This window comes from Pristiophorus japonicus, chromosome 2 (assembly GCF_044704955.1).
Source record: "Pristiophorus japonicus isolate sPriJap1 chromosome 2, sPriJap1.hap1, whole genome shotgun sequence".
Lineage (NCBI taxonomy): Eukaryota > Metazoa > Chordata > Chondrichthyes > Pristiophoridae > Pristiophorus > Pristiophorus japonicus.
In genome coordinates, this window is record NC_091978.1 from 366,050,515 (window position 1) to 366,069,477 (window position 18,963).

Below are 18,963 nucleotides of genomic sequence, written 5' to 3' on the forward strand. Positions count from 1 at the left end.
GGTCCCCTCTCATTCTTCTGAACTCCAGTGAATACAAGCCCAGTTGATCCAGTCTTTCTTGATAGGTCAGTCCCGCCATCCCGGGAATCAGTCTGGTGAACCTTCGCTGCACTCCCTCAATAGCAAGAATGTCCTTCCTCAGGTTAGGAGACCAAAACTGTACACAATACTCCAGGTGTGGCCTCACCAAGGCCCTGTACAACTGTAGCAACACCTCCCTACCCCTGTACTCAAATCCCCTCGCTATGAAGGCCAACATGCCATTTGCTTTCTTAACCGCCTGCTGCACCTGCATGCCAACCTTCAATGACTGATGTATCATGACACCCAGGTCTCGTTGCATCTTCCCTTTTCTTAATCTGTCACCATTCAGATAATAGTCTGTCTCTCTGTTTTTACCACCAAAGTGGATAACCTCACATTTATCAACATTATACTTCATCTGCCATGCATTTGCCCACTCACCTAACCTATCCAAGTCGCCCTGCAGCCTCATAGCATCCTCCTCGCAGCTCACACTGCCACCCAATTTAGTGTCATCCGCAAATTTGGAGATACTGCATTTAATCCCCTCGTCTAAATCATTAATGTACAGTGTAAACAGCTGGGGCCCCAGCACAGAACCTTGCGGTACCCACTAGTCACTGCCTGCCATTCTGAAAAATCCCCATTTACTCCTACTCTTTGCTTCCTGTCTGACAACCAGTTCTCAATCCACGTCAGCACACTACCCCCAATCCCATGTGCTTTAACTTTGCACATTAATCTCTTGTGTGGGACCTTGTCGAAAGCCTTCTGAAAGTCCAAATATACCACATCAACTGGTTCTCCCTTGTCCACTCTACTGGAAACATCCTCAAAAAATTCCAGAAGTTTTGTCAAACATGATTTCCCTTTCACAAATCCATGCTGACTTGGACCTATCATGTCATCTCTTTCCAAATGCACTGCTGTGACATCCTTAATAATTGATTCCATCATTTTACCCACTACCGATGTCAGGCTGACCGGTCTATAATTCCCTGTTATTTCTCTCCTTCCTTTTTTAAAAAGTGGAGTTACATTGGCTACCCTCCACTCCATAGGAACTGATCCAGAGTCAATGGAATGTTGGAAAATGACTGTCAATGCATCCGCTATTTCCAAGGCCATCTCCTTAAGTACTCTGGGATGCAGTCCATCAGGCCCTGGGGATTTATCGGCCTTCAATCCCATCAATTTCCCCAACACAATTTCCCGACTAATAAGGAGTCCATGGAATTGGAACATGGTCACCGGCGTCTACCATACATTCCATACCCTGCGGTACCCATCGGTCGCGGAAGACCACAAGCGTATCGGTGGGCACTACACACTCTCTCTCCAGGGCCACCCACGCACGGACAAGGACTGTGGAAGAGAGACGGGCAGCCAGAGCGGCCTCCATGGACAGGCCTTTCTACCAATGCAGGTTAATTGTCAATCCAGGCCATATAGAAGAAAGAAAGACTTGCATTTCTATAGTGCCTTTCACGGCCACCGGACTTCTCAAAGCGCTTTACAGCCAATGAAGTACTTTTTGGAGTGTAGTCACTGTTGTAATGTAGGAAACACAGCATTCAATTTGCGCACAGCAAGCTCCCACACACAGCAATGTGATAATGACCAGATAATCCCGATTTTTGTTATGTTGATTGAGGAATAAATATTGACCTAGGACATCGGGGATAACTCCCCTGCTCTTCGAAATAATGCCATGGGATCTTTTACGTCCACCTGAGAGGGCAGACGGGCCTCGGTTTAACGGCTCATCCGAAAGACGGCACCTCGGACAGTGCAGCACTCCCTCAGTACTGCCCTTCTGACAGTGCAGCGCTCCCTTAGTACTGCCCCTCCGACAGTGCAGGGCTCCCTCAGTACTGCCCCTCCGATAGTGCGGCGCTTCCTCAGTACTGCACCTCCGACAGTGCAGCGTTCCCTCAGCACTGCCCCTCCGACAGTGCAGCGCACCCTCAGTACTGCCCTCTGCCAGTGCAGCGCACCCTCAGTACTGCACCTCTGACAGTGCGGCGCTCCCTCAGTACTGCCCCTCCAATAGTGCGGCACTCCCTCAGCACTGCGCTGGGAGTGTCAGCCTAGATTTTTGTGCTCAAGTCCCTGGAGTGGGATGTAAAGCAGTTGACAGTTATAACTGCCAATGAACCTCATTTCTTGCAGTCAGGTACCACATTCTGCAGATCTTTGTGCGAACAGAGGGGTGTTCAGATAGTGTTGACTCCCCCCGCCCCTCCCCCATGCCTGACGCTCCCTGTCTTTAGCCGTGGATAGAAGGAATGTCTCTCTCCTCACAGGGTGCACAATAATTAGCCTGACCTTACTTGTGAAGCCGGCCTTTCTGTGCCTTACTCCGATCGGTTTCCATACTGCGTGACTGGATCGACACAATAAGCATTGTTTATCGTGCTTACACAACTATGGAAGGGATTAGTGGGTAATTCCGCGACTTGTTATTGTTGCCTTTCTGATTGGCCGCTCAGTTGTGCACTTGCTATAATACTTCCTAGTTTGAGAATGACATAGAATACACAACACAGAAACAGGACACTTGGCCCAACGGGTCCGTGCCGGTGTTTATGCTCCACAAGAGTCTCTTCCGACCTTACTTTATCTCACCCCACCAATATCAATATTCCCCTTAAGCTGCGCAGCCATGCCACGCTCTCAAGGTCCCATGCAGCTGACTCACCGGCTTTTATAGGATAAAATCCTACAACGGTAAGGGAGTCAAGGGTTATGGGGAACGGGCGGGGAAGTGGGGTCGAGGTCAAGATCAGATCAGCCATAATCTTATCAAATGGCGAAGCAGACTCGAGGGACCAAATAGCCAACTTCCGCTCCTGTTCTTAAGTAAAACCGCGCAAGGATTGTATTTTGAATGGGCCACACAGCCCCAAAAAAATTAGTGAAAGACTTGCATTTTTATAGCACCTTTTACGACCACCAGACGTCTCAAAGCACTTTACAATCAATCAAGTATTTTTGGAGTGTAGTCACTGTTGTAATGTGGGAAACGTGGCAGCCAACTTGCACACAGCGAGTTCCCACAAGCAGCAATGTGATAATGACCAGATAATCTGTTTTAGTGATGTTGATTGAGGGATAAATATTGGCCCAAGGAAACCGGGAATAACTCCCCCGCTCTTCTTCGAAATAGTGATCATGGGATCTTTTACATCCGCCTGAGAGAGCAGACGGGGAATCTCCATTAACAGTATCATCCGTGGCTCAGTGGGTAGCTTTCTCGCCTCTGAGTCAGAAGGTTGTGGGTTCAAGTCCCATCTAAGCTGACACTCCCAGTGCAGTTAAACCGAGGCCCCGTCTGCCCTCTCAGGAGGACGTAAAAGATCCCATGGCACTATTTCGAAAAAGAGCAGGGGAGTTATCCCCGGTGTCCTGGGGCCAATAGTTATCTTTCAATCAACATCACTAAAAACAGATTATCTGGTCATAATCACATTGTTGTCTGTGGGAGCTCGCTGTGTGCAAATTGGCTGCCGTGTTTCTCACATTACAATAGTGACTACACTTCAAAAGTACTTCATTGGCTGTAAAGCGCTTTGGGACATCCGGTGGCTGTGAAAGGTGCTACATAAATCCAAGTCTTTTTCTTTTTATTTCAGTGATATCGAATCAGTACTACGTACAGTTTTGGTCTCCTGATTGAAGGAAGGATAGACTTACTTTGGAGGCAGTTTAGAGAAGGTACACGAGGTTGATTCCTGAGATGAAGGGGTTGTCTTATGAAGAAAGGTTGAGCAGGTTGGGCCTGTACTCATTGGAGTTTAGAAGAATGAGAGGTGATCTTATTGAAATGTAAAAGATTCTGAGGGGGCTTGACAGGGTAGATGCAGAGAGAATGTTTCCCCTCGTGGGGGAATCTAGAACTAGGGAGCATAGTTTATAAATAAGGGGTCGCCCATTTAAGACAGAAATGAGGAGGAATTTCTTCTCTGAGGGTCGTAAATCTTTGGAATCCTCTGCCCCAGAGAGCTGTGGAGGCTGGGTCATTGAATATATTTAAGGCGAAGATAGACAGATTTTTGAATGATAAGCGAGTCAAGGTTTATGGGGAGTGGGCAGGAAAGTGGAGTTGAGTCCATGATCGGATCTGCCATGATCTTATTGAATGGCGGCGCAGGCTCGAGGGGCCAAATGGCCTACTCCTGCTCCTATTTCTTATGTTCTCGTGTTCTTATGTTATCGAGGTTGCTCTCTAATTCCAGCTGAAATGAAAAGCAACGGCCTTTTCCAAAGTTTGAATTATATTAATAGGAACCTAAGAATGTAAGAATTAAGAGCAGGAGTAGGCCATTTGGCCCCTTGAGCCTGTTCTGCCATTCAATAAGATCATGGCTGATCTTCGACCTCAACTCCACTTTCCTGCCCGATCCCCATATCCCTCGATTCCCTTAGTATCTATCGATCTTTGTTGTGAATATACGACTGAGCCTCCACAGCCCTCTGAGGTAGAGAGTTCAAAAGATTCACCACCCTCTGAGTGAAGAAGTTTCTCCTCATCTCAGTCCTAAATGGCCGACCCCTTATTCTGAGACTGTGTGACCCCTGGTTCTAGACTCCCCAGCCAGGGGGAAACATCCTCCCTGCATCTACCCTGTCAAGCCCCTTAAGATGTTTATGCGTTTCAATGAGATCACATCTCGTTCTTCTAAACTCTATGGAACATAGGCTTAGTCTACTTCATATCAGTATTTGTTTTAAAGGAGTGTACGCAATCATACTATTTTTACTCTTACCCTCCACTCCCCCTTCAGTGACGAGCTCAGCGAACTTTGCTCTTCCCGGCTAGGACTCTGGACAATATGTTCCCAGGAAATTGCCAGCGATGCTCCACACACATCATCCACTTGGCACCTCTCCACTGTAGTGAGACTGGAATTGATCAGAGTGGGGATTGTTGCTTGCATTCTACCACTCTGGGGTGCCTCCAGCATTCTTCATCTCCGTGGCTTGCCACGCTCAGTTAAAATGTTATATGTATATTTTTTAAAGTTTTTTGGGCTGACGGTTCTTATAACTGAATGCAGAATTAAGGAAGAAAGACTTTGATTGATATAGCGCCTCTCACGACCATGGGACGTCTCAAAGCTCTTTACAGACAATGAAGTACAGGTTGAACCTCCCTTACCCGCTACCCGGCCTGTGCCGAATAAGTGATTTTGCTGAAGGAGGGGAGGTTAGCCCGAGGGGCGGGGGGGGGGTGGGGGTGGGAGGAGAATGGTGCCCCGGGCGGGCCCGAAGTGTCGGTGGGCCTTGTGCCGGAGTGGAGTTCAGCTGCGTTCTGCGCATGCGCCCCCAGAATCATGCCGGACGAGGGGTGGTGCCGGATAAGGGAGTCCCGACCCTGTACTTTTGGCCGGGACACCGGGGATAACTCCGCTGCTCTTCTTCAAAATAGTGCCATGGGATCTTTTGCGTCCACCTGAGAGTGCAAACAGGGCCTCGGTTTAACGTCTCACCCGAAAGACGACACCTCTGACAGTGCAGCAATCCTTTAGCACTGCACTGGAATGTCAGCCTGGGTTTTGGTGCTCAAGACGCTGGAGCAGGACTATGAACCCAGAACCTTCTGATTTAAATAGCGCCTTTTACGACCACCGAATGTCTCAATGCACTTTACAGCCAGTGAAATACTTTTGGAGTGCAGTCACTGTTGTAATGTGGGTAACACGGCAGCCAATTTGGGTACAGCAAGCTCCCACAAACAGCAACGTGATAATAGCCAGATAATGTGTTTTTGTTATGTTGATTGAGAGATAAATATTGGCCCCAGGACACCAGGGATAACTCCCCTGCTCTTCTTCGAAATAGTGTCATGGCATTTTTCACCTGAGGGCAGACGGGGCCTCGGTTTAACGTCTCATCTGAAAGAAGACACCTCCAACAGTGCGACGTTCCCTTAGCACTGCACTGGGAGTGTCAGCCTAGATTTTTGTGTTCAAGACCCTGGAGTGGGACTTGAACCCACAACCTTCTGACTCAGAGGCGAGGGTGCTACCCACTGAGCCACAGCTGACAGTGTGGACCTATGTCCATTAGGCACAAGGTTGACAATGACCGAATTCTCTGCGCCCCCTTACGGTAGCAGCGAGGAGACATTCATCCCAGCTCTGAGGTGTAAGGCCACTGAGATCCCACTGTGCCATTCAGCCTCAATTAAGCTCAGAGCATGCGCCCAAGCACATGACTGACCGAAGATCAAATCCGTTGCGTTTGCTGTCCTTCAATGGCACAGGGGTAACTAATGATTCTTTGCCTCGTTGCACTATATAAAACACTAACTTCTAGATGTCATGATTACTCCAAATCTTTCCACATTCAGTCCAATGGCTGGCTAGAAATAATTTCAAGACAGTGCTCTAACTGAGGGGGTCAAAAACAAAGCAAATACTTGCATTTATATAGCGCCTTTCATGACCACTGGACCTCCCAAAGCGCTTTACAGCCAATGAAGCACTTTTGGAGTGTAGTCACTGTTGTAATGTGGGTAACGCGGCAGCCAATTTGCGCACAGCAAGCTCCCACAAACACCAATTTGATAATGACGGGATAATCTTTTTTTTTTTACTGATGTTGATAAAGGGATAAATATTGGCCCCAGGACACAACTCCACATGCTCTTCTTCGAAATAGTGCTGCTGGATCTTTTGTGTCTCATCCGAAAAACAGCACCTCCAACAATGCAGCACTCCCTCAGTTCGACTTGAACCCACAACTTTCTGACTCAGAGGCGAGAGTGCAACTCACTGAGCCACAGCTGACACCATCTATGCATCCAAACTAAGATAGCAGCTAAGACATTGCTCAAGGGATTATTTTTGTGTAGTTGAGCCTCGGTGAAGTGCGTTAGTGCATTTTCTACATTAAAGACACGATATTGCTACAAGTTGTTGCTATTGTAGTAGTAGTAGAATTATCACTGTGCCCTCCTCCAGCCTTGCAACTCTCCAATATCACTGCGCTACTCCAGTCTGGCCGGAGATGAGGGGATCTTTACTCATTGGAGTTCAGAAGGATGAGGGGTGATCTTATAGAAACATTTAAAATAATGAAAGGGATAGACAAGATAGAGGCAGAGAGGTTGTCTCCACTGGTCGGGGAGACTAGAACTAGGGGGCACAGCCTCAAAATACGGGGGAGCAAATTTAAAACCGAGTTGAGAAGGAATTTCTACTCCCAGAGAGTTGTGAATCTGTGGAATTCTCTGCCCAAGGAAGCAGTTGAGGCTAGCTCATTGAATGTATTCAAATTACAGATAGATAGATTTTTAACCAATAAGGGAATTAAGGGTTATGGGGAGCGGGCGGGTAAGTGGAGCTGAGTCCACAGCCAGATCAGCCATGATCTTTTTGAATGGCGGAGCAGGCTCGAGGGGCTAGATGGCCCACTCCTGTTCCTAATTCTTATGTTCTTATGTTCTAGCGCATCCCGATTTTCATCGCTCCACCATTGGCGGCTGTGTCTTTAGCTGCCTGGGCCCTAAACCTCTCCGCCTCTCAACCTTGCTCTCTTCCTTTAAGATGCTCCTTAAAACCTCCCTCTTTGATCAAGCTATTAGTCACTTGTACTAATGTGTGCTTATGTGATAAAATCTTAGGTTGTTTTACTACGTTAAAGGCGCTATATAAATGCAAGTTGATTTTTTTGTATAATACCTTGATTTTTGATCTTTCGTTATTGCTAAACAACAATTGTCCTGCAATTTATGAAGTGGAGAAATAGAGGGCGAGAAATTCACCAGCACCCCAATTGGGGGCGGTAACCGACTCGGGGCGTGTCTTCCGGCGCCCGGCTACGGAGGTCCCGCCCCGGCCGCGAGATTGCGGTTACCGCCCCCTCGCAGGAAGCGCAGCACAATCGGGGGCGGCACTGAGGCGCGTTGGTTAAAGGTGAGGGGCCGCTTGCGCGCTCTGCCGGGCCACCAGGGGGGCGGCGTGGGGCCGAGGCCGCAGCCCGACACGCCCAAAACGGAGCGCGGGGAGGCTGCACGATGGTGGCCCGGACCACGCCAGGGGAGGAAGAAGTCGGGCCGACGGGTGTGTCGGCAAAACTGCCGCGAAGGCGGCGCGGGGCGCTGCCCTTTAACCTCTGCCCCGCGAGCAGATGTCAGCCCGATTCGCGAGCCGCGAGCCTGACAATTTCTGCCACGGGGCAGAAGTGGGTCAGCACGTAGCACGTCCTCCGCTAACTCCTGCGCAAATGTGCAGCAGCCAGAAGTGCCCCCCCCCAGGCAAAAATTGTTTCACGCCCCTGTTAGCATCCCCACAGGAGTCACAAAAGAGGGCAATTTCAACCCCAGTCTTCCATGGAGCTTAAGGGTTGCACTGTCGTACAGGCGGAGGAGCTGGGAGCTGCAAAAATGAGGCCCACCACAGCTCGGAAGGTATTATTACAGCGTGAGAAGTTTACATAGGTAATGTCCATTATAACTGTGGTTTACAATGCAAGTTTTATTTAATTCATTCTCGGATGTGGCCAGTATTTAATGCCCATGTATAATTGCCCTTGAGAAGGTGGTGGTGAGCTGCCTTATACAACTGAGTGTCTCGTTGGGCCATTTCAGAGTCAACCACATTGCTGTGGGTCTGGAGTCACATATCGGCCAGACTGGGTAAGGTCGGCAGATTTTCTTCCCTGAAGGACATCAGTGAATCAGATGGGTTTTTACAACAATCCAGTAGTTTCATGGTCACCATTACTGACACCAGCTGTTTGTTCCAGATTTATTGAATTGAATTTAAATTCCCCAGCTGCCATGGTGGGATTTGAACTTGCGTCTCTGGATCATTAGTCCAAGCCTCTGGATTACTAGTCTCGTAACATAACCACTGTGCTACCATATCCCCTGTGTGCACAGATGTCCGGTATTTAAAATATATTCTACATTTATTAATGTGTTGAAATTTGGCCAAGTCGTTGTCATCAATGTTGGGACATTTTCAGGGAGGAAGTGACCATTGATGCTAACACTGACACTCTGTGTCTTCTGAGTTGTTGCATGGGGATATTGAATAACACTCACATCACCATATCATCCCCACCGGCACCTGGGAGTCCCTGGCCAAAGACCGCCCTCGGTGGAGGAAGAGAATCCGGGAGGGCGCTGAGCACCTCGAGTCTCGTCGCCAAGAGCATGCAGAAAACAAGCGCAGGCAGCAGAAGGAGCGTGCGGCAAACCAGACTCCCCACCCACCCTTTCCTTCAACCACTGTCTGTCCCACCTGTGACAGAGACTGTAATTCCCGTATGGGACTGTTGTCACGTGAGAACTCACTTTTAGAGTGGAAGCAAGTATTTCTCGATTTCAAGGGACTGCCTGTGACTGACTGACTGAGTGAGAATTGGCAGTTGTCTTTGAGAAATACGTTACTAATAGATATATGGCAAACTGTACTGTCAGTATTTTGCTAAATTGTCATTGAGATGCCTCTGTTTAATTCACCTCATCCTGACATTTTCGGTGAGAAATTCGGGTCATTTGCGCCTCCTGTTGGCTTCTCCGGGGCGTGACGCCGCTAACGACTCCCGCTACATTCAGCGGGAGTTTAGCGGCGGCGGTAACCTGTGCCGTCCCGCTCGGCTGCGCCGTGCCCAGTGTCCCGTTTTCGTCCCGGAGCAAACATTCGCGAGCGCCCCCCCCCTGAAGCTGCACCGGGACGATGACAGCGACAGCTTCACGGGGGCGCGCACCGGGGGCGGAGGGGCCCTTGCAAAAAAAAATATATATACATCGGTGGACTTACCGCGGGGGTCCGTGCCGCGATCTGGCAGCCTGGCGCTCCGCGTGAGTGCCGAGCTGATGTCACGGCACCCCGCCCAACTCCCCCCCCCCCCCCCCACTGCTCCCTGGTAGTCCAGGTAGTGACCCGCAGAGCCCTTTAGTGAAGGGGAGAGTCCCGTTCTACACGGCACCGCTATGTGTCCCACCGCGTAATGCTGCGCCCCTCTCATATTCCCCCCCCATCCCCCGGCTCGGTTCGCGCCCCGCAGAGCAAGTGGGGCGCGTGATTTTGGGCTCCGCTTGCTTTCGGGGGCGGTCACTCCAATGTCGAGACTGGGTTGGGATTTCCTCACCTGCCACAGGAACTCCCGCCATGCGGCTGTGACCGTTCCTAAGTGGGGTGCTATACAGTTTCCACAACCCCCGCACCACCACCTCCCCTCCCCCGCCCTCTGTATTTGAACAGAAGACGCAGGGCGGAAATGTCGGATAGTGCTACCCTGCATGAATAACGGATTAAGCTGTCGGCTGTGACCTAAGAACATCTACATCTGGGCAGCACCCATCAGCCTCTCCCCACAGCGAGACTTTTGTTTTCCACAACTTGCTGTTTTTTGAACTGTTTAAATGATCCCCGAGCTCTTTAAAGCCTAGATTATGTGCGCAGAAGCGTGTCCTTGCCTTAACGTTTCTATCGACTTTAATGACACTCTCTATGAAATAAAATCCAGCAGTTTTCTTCCCCGGATTGCCCGCCATAAAACACATCAGTGACAATGTGCTCATCTCACATCTGGATGGGATCGCTTGCGGGTCATTCTCACTCTGCGATCCATTTCGTCGTGCAGTCCCACTGAAATACTTGTGGAGCTTTGTGGTCCCTCAGCAGTGTGGTGTTGTGCGAAAGTTAGCAGACGGCAGCAACAACAGCTTGCATTTATATAGCGCCTCTGACGTAGTAAAACGTCGGCAGCCGCTTCACAGATGCGATTGTCAAACAAAATTTGACACCGAGCCACATAAGGAGAAATTAGATCCGAAGACCAAAAGCTGGGTCAAAGAAGTAGGTTTTAAGGAGTGTCTTAAAGGAGGAGGATACTGTACGGGGTTTAGGGATGGCATTCCAAAGCTCGGGACCTGGGCAGCTGAAGGCACTGTGGCCTTTCAGAGTTAAAAGCTTATACAGTCACAGGGCTGTAGATGTACAAAAGCAAGCTTTTTCCCCCGATCAGTTTTCTCCGACTCTGCTTCTGAAACTGTGACTACTTTTCAGAATCCGTTCCCTCAAGTGCTCCCTCCCCCTTCCCCCCACCCCCTCCCGCTCTTGCTACCCCACAAAATTCTTCATTTGTAAGGGAGGCAGTGAGGGTCATTAGGTGATTGGACCATCTTGCCCATTTGTGTCCTTGTCCAGTGCTGCGTTCCCTTGTCTGCCAATCAGGAACAGCAACCTTGACTGATTTCTCCCGTCCCTCCCTGACTAACCTAAGGCTCTCAGGCCAATTCCAACAGGCTGCTTCAGATCAACCGCCTCAGCGCGGAGCAGGAATCGAACCTGGGACCTCTCCGGCCTACACAGCTCACTTGCTCGCTGACTTAAAAGGGCTAAACCGTAGTGGGTGTGGGGATGGAGGGATTGAGGGGGGGGTGGAAGGCTGGAGGGGGAGAGTCACAGGTGAATTTCTGTGTGGGATGGCGGAAGTCATCCAGAATACATTTCAGGTTGAACCTCCCTTATCGATAACGCCCTTATCCAGAACTCCCTTATCCAGAACTCCTTCTCCAGGACCACCCCTTATCCAGAACCATTGCCGGCCACCAGGTGGCGCATGCGCAAAGCTCCGACATGAACAAATTGAAGTCCTTCCTTGCTGCCGACTCCCGCAATCGCTGGCCTGATCCCGTGATCCACTGCCCCCTCATCTCCCCCCCCCCCCCCCCCACTCCCCCATGATCTCTCTGCCGCACTTTCAGCCCCAAGCCAGCCAGTCCCGATATCCCCTTGCTCAGTACCTGCACCATCCAATTTAACGTCACCACCCCTCGTCCGGAAAAAAAATCCCTTATCCAGAACAGGCCAGGTCCCGAAGGTTCCGGTTAAGGGAGGTTCAACCTGTATCTAGAATTATTATCGGTATAGACGCATTTAAAAAAAGAAAGACTTGTATTGATATAGCGCCTTTCACGACCTTTGCACTGTAAAGAACAGTGACTGCACATCAAAAAGTACTTCATATATTCAAGGTGGAGATAGACAGATTAGTGAACGATAGGGGAGTTAATGGTTGTGGGGAGCAGGCGGGGAAGTGGAGTTGAGGCCAAGATCCCACGGGAGAAAGGAATAGAAGTAATATGTTGCTCGGCTGAGATGAAGTCAGGGTGGGAGGAGGCTCGTGTGGAGCATAAACCTGTTGGGCCGAATAGCCTGTTTTCTGTGCTGTGCTTTCTATGTAATTCCATCTGGTCATAGCTGGTCTTAAAGTGCTACAAGCCTTTAGTCGCATCCCAAATATATTACTTTTGCAAGTTAAGAACATAAGAAATAGGAGCAGGAGTAGGCCATACGTCCCTTCGAGCCTGCTCCGCCATTCAATGAGATCATGGAGAACAGGGAAATGGCAGAGACGTTAAACAAATATTTTGTGTCGGTCTTCACGGTGGAAGACACTAAAAACATCCCAGTAGTGGATAATCAAGGGGCTATAGGGAGGGAGGAACTTAAGTCAATCACTATCACTAAAGAAGTAGTACTCGGTAAAATAATGGGACTAAAGGTGGACAAGTCCTCTGGACCTGATGGCCTGTATCCTAAAAGAAGTCTTAAAAGAAGTGGCTGCAGAGATAGTGGATGCATTGGTTGTAATCTACCAAAATTCCCTGGATTCTGGGGCGGTCCCAGCGGATTGGAAAACTGCTTATGTAATGCCCCTATTTAAAAAAGGAGGCAGACAAAAAGCAGGAAACTATAGAAAAGTTAGCCTAACATCTGTGGTTGGGAAAATGCTGGAGTCCATTATTAAGGAAGCAGTAGCAGGACATTTGGAAAAGCATAATTCAATCAAGCAGAGTCAGCATGGTTTTATGAAAGGAAAATCATGTTTGACAAATTTGCTGGAGTTCTTTGAGGATGTAACAAGCAGGGTGGATAAGGGGGAACCAGTGGATGTGGTATATTTGGATTTCCAGAAGGCATTCGATAAGATGACACATAAAAGGTTACTGCACAAGATAAAAGTTCATGGGATTGGGGGTAATATATTAACATGGATAGAGGATTGGCTAACTAACAGAAAACAGAGAGTCGGGATAAATGGGTCATTTTCCGGTTGGTAAATAGTGACTAGTGAGGTGCCGCAAGGATCAGTGCTGGGTCCTCAACTATTTACAATCTATATTAATGACTTGGATGAAGGGACCGAGTGTAAGGTAGCCAAGTTTGCTGATGATACAAAGATGGGTGCGATAGCAAATTGTGAGGCGGACACAAAAAAATATGCAAAGGGATATAGTAAGGCTAATTGAGTGGGCAAAACTTTTGGCAGATGGAGTATAATGTAGGAAAATGTGAGGTTATCCACTTTGGCAGAAAAACTAGAAAAGCAAATTATACTATAAATAGAGAAGAATTACAAAGTGCTGCAGTACAGAGGGACCTTGTGCATGAAACACAAAAAGTTAGCATGCAGGTACAGCAAGTAATCAGGAAGGCAAATGGAATGTTGGCCTTTATTGCAAGGGGGATGGAGTATAAAAGCAGGGAAGTACTGCTACAACTGTACAGGGTATTGGTGAAGCCACACCTAGAGTACTGCGTACAGTTTTGGTCTCCTTATTTAAGGAAGGATATACTTGCATTGGAGGCTGTTCAGAGAAGGTTCACTAGGTTGATTCCGGAGATGAGAGTGTTGTCCTATGAAGATAGGATGAGTAGGTTGGACCTATACTCATTGGAGTTCAGAAGAATGAGAGGTGATCTTATCGAAACATATAAGATAATGAGGGGGCTCGACAAGTTGGATGCAGAGAGGATATGTCCACTCATAGGGGAAATTAAAATTAGGGGGCATAGTCTCAGAATAAGGGGCCGCCCATTTAAAACTGAGATGAGGAGGAATTTCTTCTCTCTGAGGGTTGTAAATCTGTGGAATTCTCTGCCCCAGGGAGCTGTGGAGGCTGGGTCATTGAATAAAATTAAGGCGGAGATAGATGTTTGAGCGATAATGGAGTGAAGGGTTATGGGGAGTGGGCAGGGAAATGGAGCTGAATCCAGGATCTTATTGAATGGCGGTGCAGGCTCGAGGGGCCGAATGGCCTACTCCTGCTCCTATTTCTTATGTTCTTATGGCTGATCTGATCTCGGCCTTAACTCCACTTCCCCGCCCACTCCTCATACCCCTTGACTCCCCTATTATTCAAGAATCTGTCTATCTCCGCCTTGAATATATTCAATGACCTAGCCTCCACAGCTCTCTGGGGCAGAGAATTCCAAAGATTCACAATCCTCTGGGAAGAAGAAATTACTCCTCATCTCTGTCTTAAAGTGGACGACCCCCTTATTGTGAAACGATGTCCCTCCCCGCCGAGTTCTAGATTCCCCACGTTAAGAATTTCAGCGAGACAGATATACGTATTTGTGCAATCGACTGCAACTGGGAAAGTATATAGAGACAGGGATGTACTGGTGTTACCTCAGGAGATCTCCTGTTTAACAGGACACACACACACCTCCCTGGTGTTTGTTTAGCGTTATCACTTTCAGGCGGGCTGTGTTTTCTCTGCACTCTGTCACTCATTGGCGGCGGTTTGCATTACCCCAAATCGTGTTTGTTTTAACTTTCTTTTGTGCAGTGGCCTGAGGAATTGTTTAAACAGGCGGTCTAAACTGCTGCTGTTCCGGTGAAGAAAAAGCAGGCGTGAAAGCAAGTTGGGGGGTGGGGTTTAAAAAGAAAACAAAAAAGGATTTAACAAGCTTAGGAGCCAAACTGTTACTTCAGGTTTACTTTTTATTTAACAATAAGAAAGAAGGCCGCAGAAGCACCCACAGGTGTAGGAATTTAAGCTTGGGTGAAGGGGAATTTTGAGCGGACAATGCATGGAAAGAGATATCTCCCCATATAACTGCTATTAGCAGCGAGTGTTTTGAAAGAGATGGAAGACAATGGGGTTTGAGGGACGGTGACCGTTTTTTTTAAAGATTTTATTAAGTCGGCCTCAGACTAAAAGCTGCCCCTTTCTCTCTTCCCCCCCCCCACCCCCCGAGTTTAATGGCAGAGCTTGGCAGGCGACACGCTGTGCTCCTGATTTATAGCTGAACATCTGAGGGGCTTTTTGTGTTCAGCTGCTCACTATGAGGGGCCTTAATGTGTGAATACTTAAATAAGGTCAGACCTTATCACATGTAATCCGTGTCTGAGAGCAAATCAGCAGTGACAGCCAGCCCCGCACATTGAGCAGCACTAGTCAGAAAACACATCATTTGTCCGGGTGCTGCAGGCAAGTCGTGCAATTTCTTTCCTCCCTCTCTCTCTCCCCTGTCTCCCTCCTTCTCTCAGCTCTCCCCTCCTTCCCTCCCTCTGTCTCTTCTTCCCCCTTCCCTCGCTTCCTCTGCTCCTTTCTATCTTCTCCTCTTCCCTCACGCTCCTTGCCTCCCCCCTCCTTCCCTCGCCTTCTCCTTCCCTCCCTCCCTCTCCCCCCTTCTTTCTCATCTCACTCACTCCCTCTCTCCCTCTGTATCTCCTCCCTCTCTCTCCTCTCCCTCCTTCCCCCTTTCCTTCCCTCTCTCCTTCCTTCCCTCCCTCTCTCCTTCCTTCCCTCCCTCTCTCCTTCCTTCCCTCCCTCTCTCCTTCCTTCCCTCCCTCTCCCCTCCCTCTCCCCTCCCTCTCCTCCTCTCCCCACCTTCTTCCCACTCCTCCCTCTCTCCCGCCCCCCTCACTCTTTCCCTCCTTCCCACCCACACTCTCTCCTTCCCTCCCCCACTCCCTCTCTCCCTCCCTCTCTTCTTCCCTCCCTCTCCCTTCCCTCTCCCCACCTTCTTCCCCTCCCTCTCTCCCTCTTCTTGCTCTCTTTCCCTCCTTCCCCCTCTCCCTCTCCCCCTCCCTCTCCCCCTCCCTCTCCCCCTCCCTCTCCCCCTCCCTCTCCCTCTCCCCCTCCCTCTCCCCTCCCTCTCCCCCTCCCTCTCCCCCTCCCTCTCCCCCTCCCTCTCCCCCTCCCTCTCTCCCTTCCTCTCTTTCCTCCCTTTCCCTCTCCTCCTCCCTCTCCTCCTCTCTCTCCTCCTCCCTCTCCTCCTCCCTCTCCTCCTCCCTCTCCTCCTCCCTCTTCCCCTCTCCCTCCCTCTCTACTTTCCTCCCCCTCCCCTCCCTCTCTCCCCCTTTTCTCTGTCCCTTCTTTCCTGCTCTCTCCCCTCCCTCCCTCCCTCTCTCCTCCCTCCCTCTCTCCTCCCTCCCTCTCTCCTCCCCACTCCTCTCTCTCGCTCTCCCTCCTATCCTACTCTCTCCCCTCCCTCCTCCCTCCCTCTCTCTCTCCCTCCTTTCCTACCCTCCCTCCTCATCCCATTACTTTTTTTGTCTGACCATCAACTTAGCAGTATTTTGAAAGCTCAGGGAAAACGTGCTCTGAATCTTACAGGGGCTAATCAGAGACCGGGGGTTGTTTATTTGTAACAAAGTGATAGTCTTTACCAGTGGGAGGTTCGCGCAGGCTGTACTCTGAGCAGTACCCGGCCAGCGACCTGGAGTTCTTTTGCTGAGCTGGAATGGAGCGGGAACTTTACTGCTTGTGGACTTTAGTTCTTATTGCCGGGAACAATCTGGAAAGACCTCATTGAATTGGATTCTGCTCAAACCCCCACCGTACCACGCGGGTCAAAACTCATCGTATGTCATTCGGAGACCGTTTCATATCCCACCCTCCCCGGCAGTGCAGTCCGTGTTCCAGTTGGCATAATCCACTCCTGCCTCGGATGATAAAACTGCCCCCTCTGCGGTCATCACCCTGAGGTGTCCCAACAGAGCTCGCTCTCTGGTGACAGAGTCAGTGTGTAACAAGTCTTGTCTTTCACATTCCCAACCACAGGCTTGTCAAGCAGAGCTGTGTCCCGGAGGAGCTGCTTCGACTGAATCGAGCTGCAACCACCGACAAGGAAGGCAGGAACAAACCTCATCCCGGGGTACCCGTGCGCCAAGGTGATGGTTTGGCTCGCAGATCCAAGTTGGCAGATCCCCGTGTCCTTGATAATAGTGCTATCCCTGCGGACCGAAGGTAAGAAGGCTCGGCAGTTGAGAGCACCGACTTCAATGGTCAAGGTACAATGGCCGGGGGCAGTCAAATTCTCCAGATAAATTCAGCTTGTATTTTCTTTTTTAACAAAAACGACACAAAATAACGGGCAGTACAGAGGTGGCATGTGCATCTATTTGGAGGCTAAATGTAACATTAAAAATAAGTTAATATCACTATTATCGTGTTGGAACAGCGACTCAAAAGGTGGGCAATTTTGCTTTTTGTTCATTCTGCCATTTGGGAAAGAGCACATGTATTCTCGCGTGTTGCCGTGAAGGTTTGATTTAGAATTTTTTTTTTTACGGTTAATTTAATCTGTCTGAGAAATGTTCATCCCCCAGGCAGACACCTGTTCAGTTCACTTTGTCCACACCGGGTTTTTTTTTTTGTCCAACACGACAGGAAAAGAAGACCACTGCTTAAAAAGGGAGCTTGTGGTAAATCATACATTCAGAGAAATTTACAGCACGGGAGGAGGCCATTTCAGCCCATCGTGTCTGCGCCGGCCGACAAAGAGCTATCCAGCCTAATCCCACTTTCCAGCTCTCGGTCCGTAGCCCTAAGTACACATCTAGGCACTTTTTAAATGTGGTGAGGGTTTCTGCCTCTTCCGCCCTTTCAGGCAGTGAGTTCCAGACCCCCACCGTCCTCTGGGTGAAGAAATTTCCCCTCAAATCCCCTCTAAACCTTCTACCAATTAATTTAAATCTATGCCCCCTGGTTGTTGAACCCTCTGCTAAGGGAAATAGGTCCTTCCTATACACTCTATCAAGACCCCTCATAATTTTATACACCTCAATAAGGTTACCTTGCAAATAAATCTCGCAAATAATTGTTCATTTCATTCCAGTACTGAATATTATTTGCTTTTTAATATATTCTTATGTAGTCATATTCAAGATATAACAGAGAACTGGCAAGCAGATGGCGAGCTAAATCCCAGAGGAATATTAGTCTCTCCCCCCTACACACCTTCCACCAGCGGCAGTAGAACTTCTGCTTGTAAAATGAACTGGTGCTGTGCTGGAATCAGGCACGTGTAGTTTAAGATAATACCTGGATGCAATAAAGGCACCTTCAGCATTGGGTTCGAGTGTCTTGTAAGATAGTGATTGCACTGGTTTCAGACAGGCTGTGGTCTCTGCTTCAATCTGATCGTGACTTGCAATTCGGACAGTATATTCTCCTATTTTTTTGTTTTAACATTGCAGTGGACGTTACTGTACAAGACATCATCATCATCATAGACAGTCCCTCGGAATCGAGGAAGACTTGCTTCCACTCTTAGAATGAGTCCTAAGGTGGCTGAACAGTCCAATACGAGAGCCACAGTCCCTGCCACAGGTGGGCTGTGTGATCATATCACAGTCGTTGAGGGTAAGGGAGGGTGGGACAGGTTTGCCGCACGCTCTTTCCGCTGCCTACGCTTGGTTTCTGCACGCTCTCGGCAACGAGACGCGAGGTGCTCAGTGCCCTCCCGGTTGCACTTCCTCCACTTAGGGCGGTCTTTGGCCAGGGATTCTCAGGTGCCGGTGGGGATGTTGCACTTTATCGGGGAGGCTTTGAGGGTGTCCCTGTAACGTTCCCTCTGCCCATCTTGGGCTCGCTTGCCGTGAAGGCGTTCAGCGTAGGGCGCGTGCTTTGTGAGTCTTGTGCCTTGCTGAGTGATGTACTTGTGGACTGCGTGATCATATCACAGTTAGTTTCAAGGCAAACTAGGCTCCGGTGAAAGCAAGGAATTAAGCCGCAAGCAGTTGGCGCTGGGCAGAATGTACATCGCGTGTACATTGAACGAAGCGCTGTGTTTATTTTGCAGTGTGCACTCTATAACCTGGAGGCCAGATTATAAATAACGGGTGTGCGTGGCGACATCTGTGCACGAGGGTGACGATCATTTGACTCGACAG

General features: G+C 49.3%; 1 protein-coding gene across 3 annotated transcripts in view; it reads left to right on the plus strand.

Moving 5' to 3' along the window:
- Nucleotides 1-18,963, plus strand: part of bmpr1ba (bone morphogenetic protein receptor, type IBa) — a 193,034-nt gene that overhangs the window by 32,101 nt on the left and 141,970 nt on the right. For 2 of the 3 annotated variants that reach the window (XM_070872861.1, XM_070872875.1), the window contains exon 2: nt 16,850-17,035. In XM_070872861.1, the coding sequence (XP_070728962.1) occupies nt 16,963-17,035 (73 nt within the window). In that variant the 5' untranslated portion in view covers nt 16,850-16,962. Of the gene's footprint in view, nt 1-16,541; nt 17,036-18,963 lie in introns of those variants that run through there. The other variant, XM_070872868.1, reaches the window with a different exon arrangement.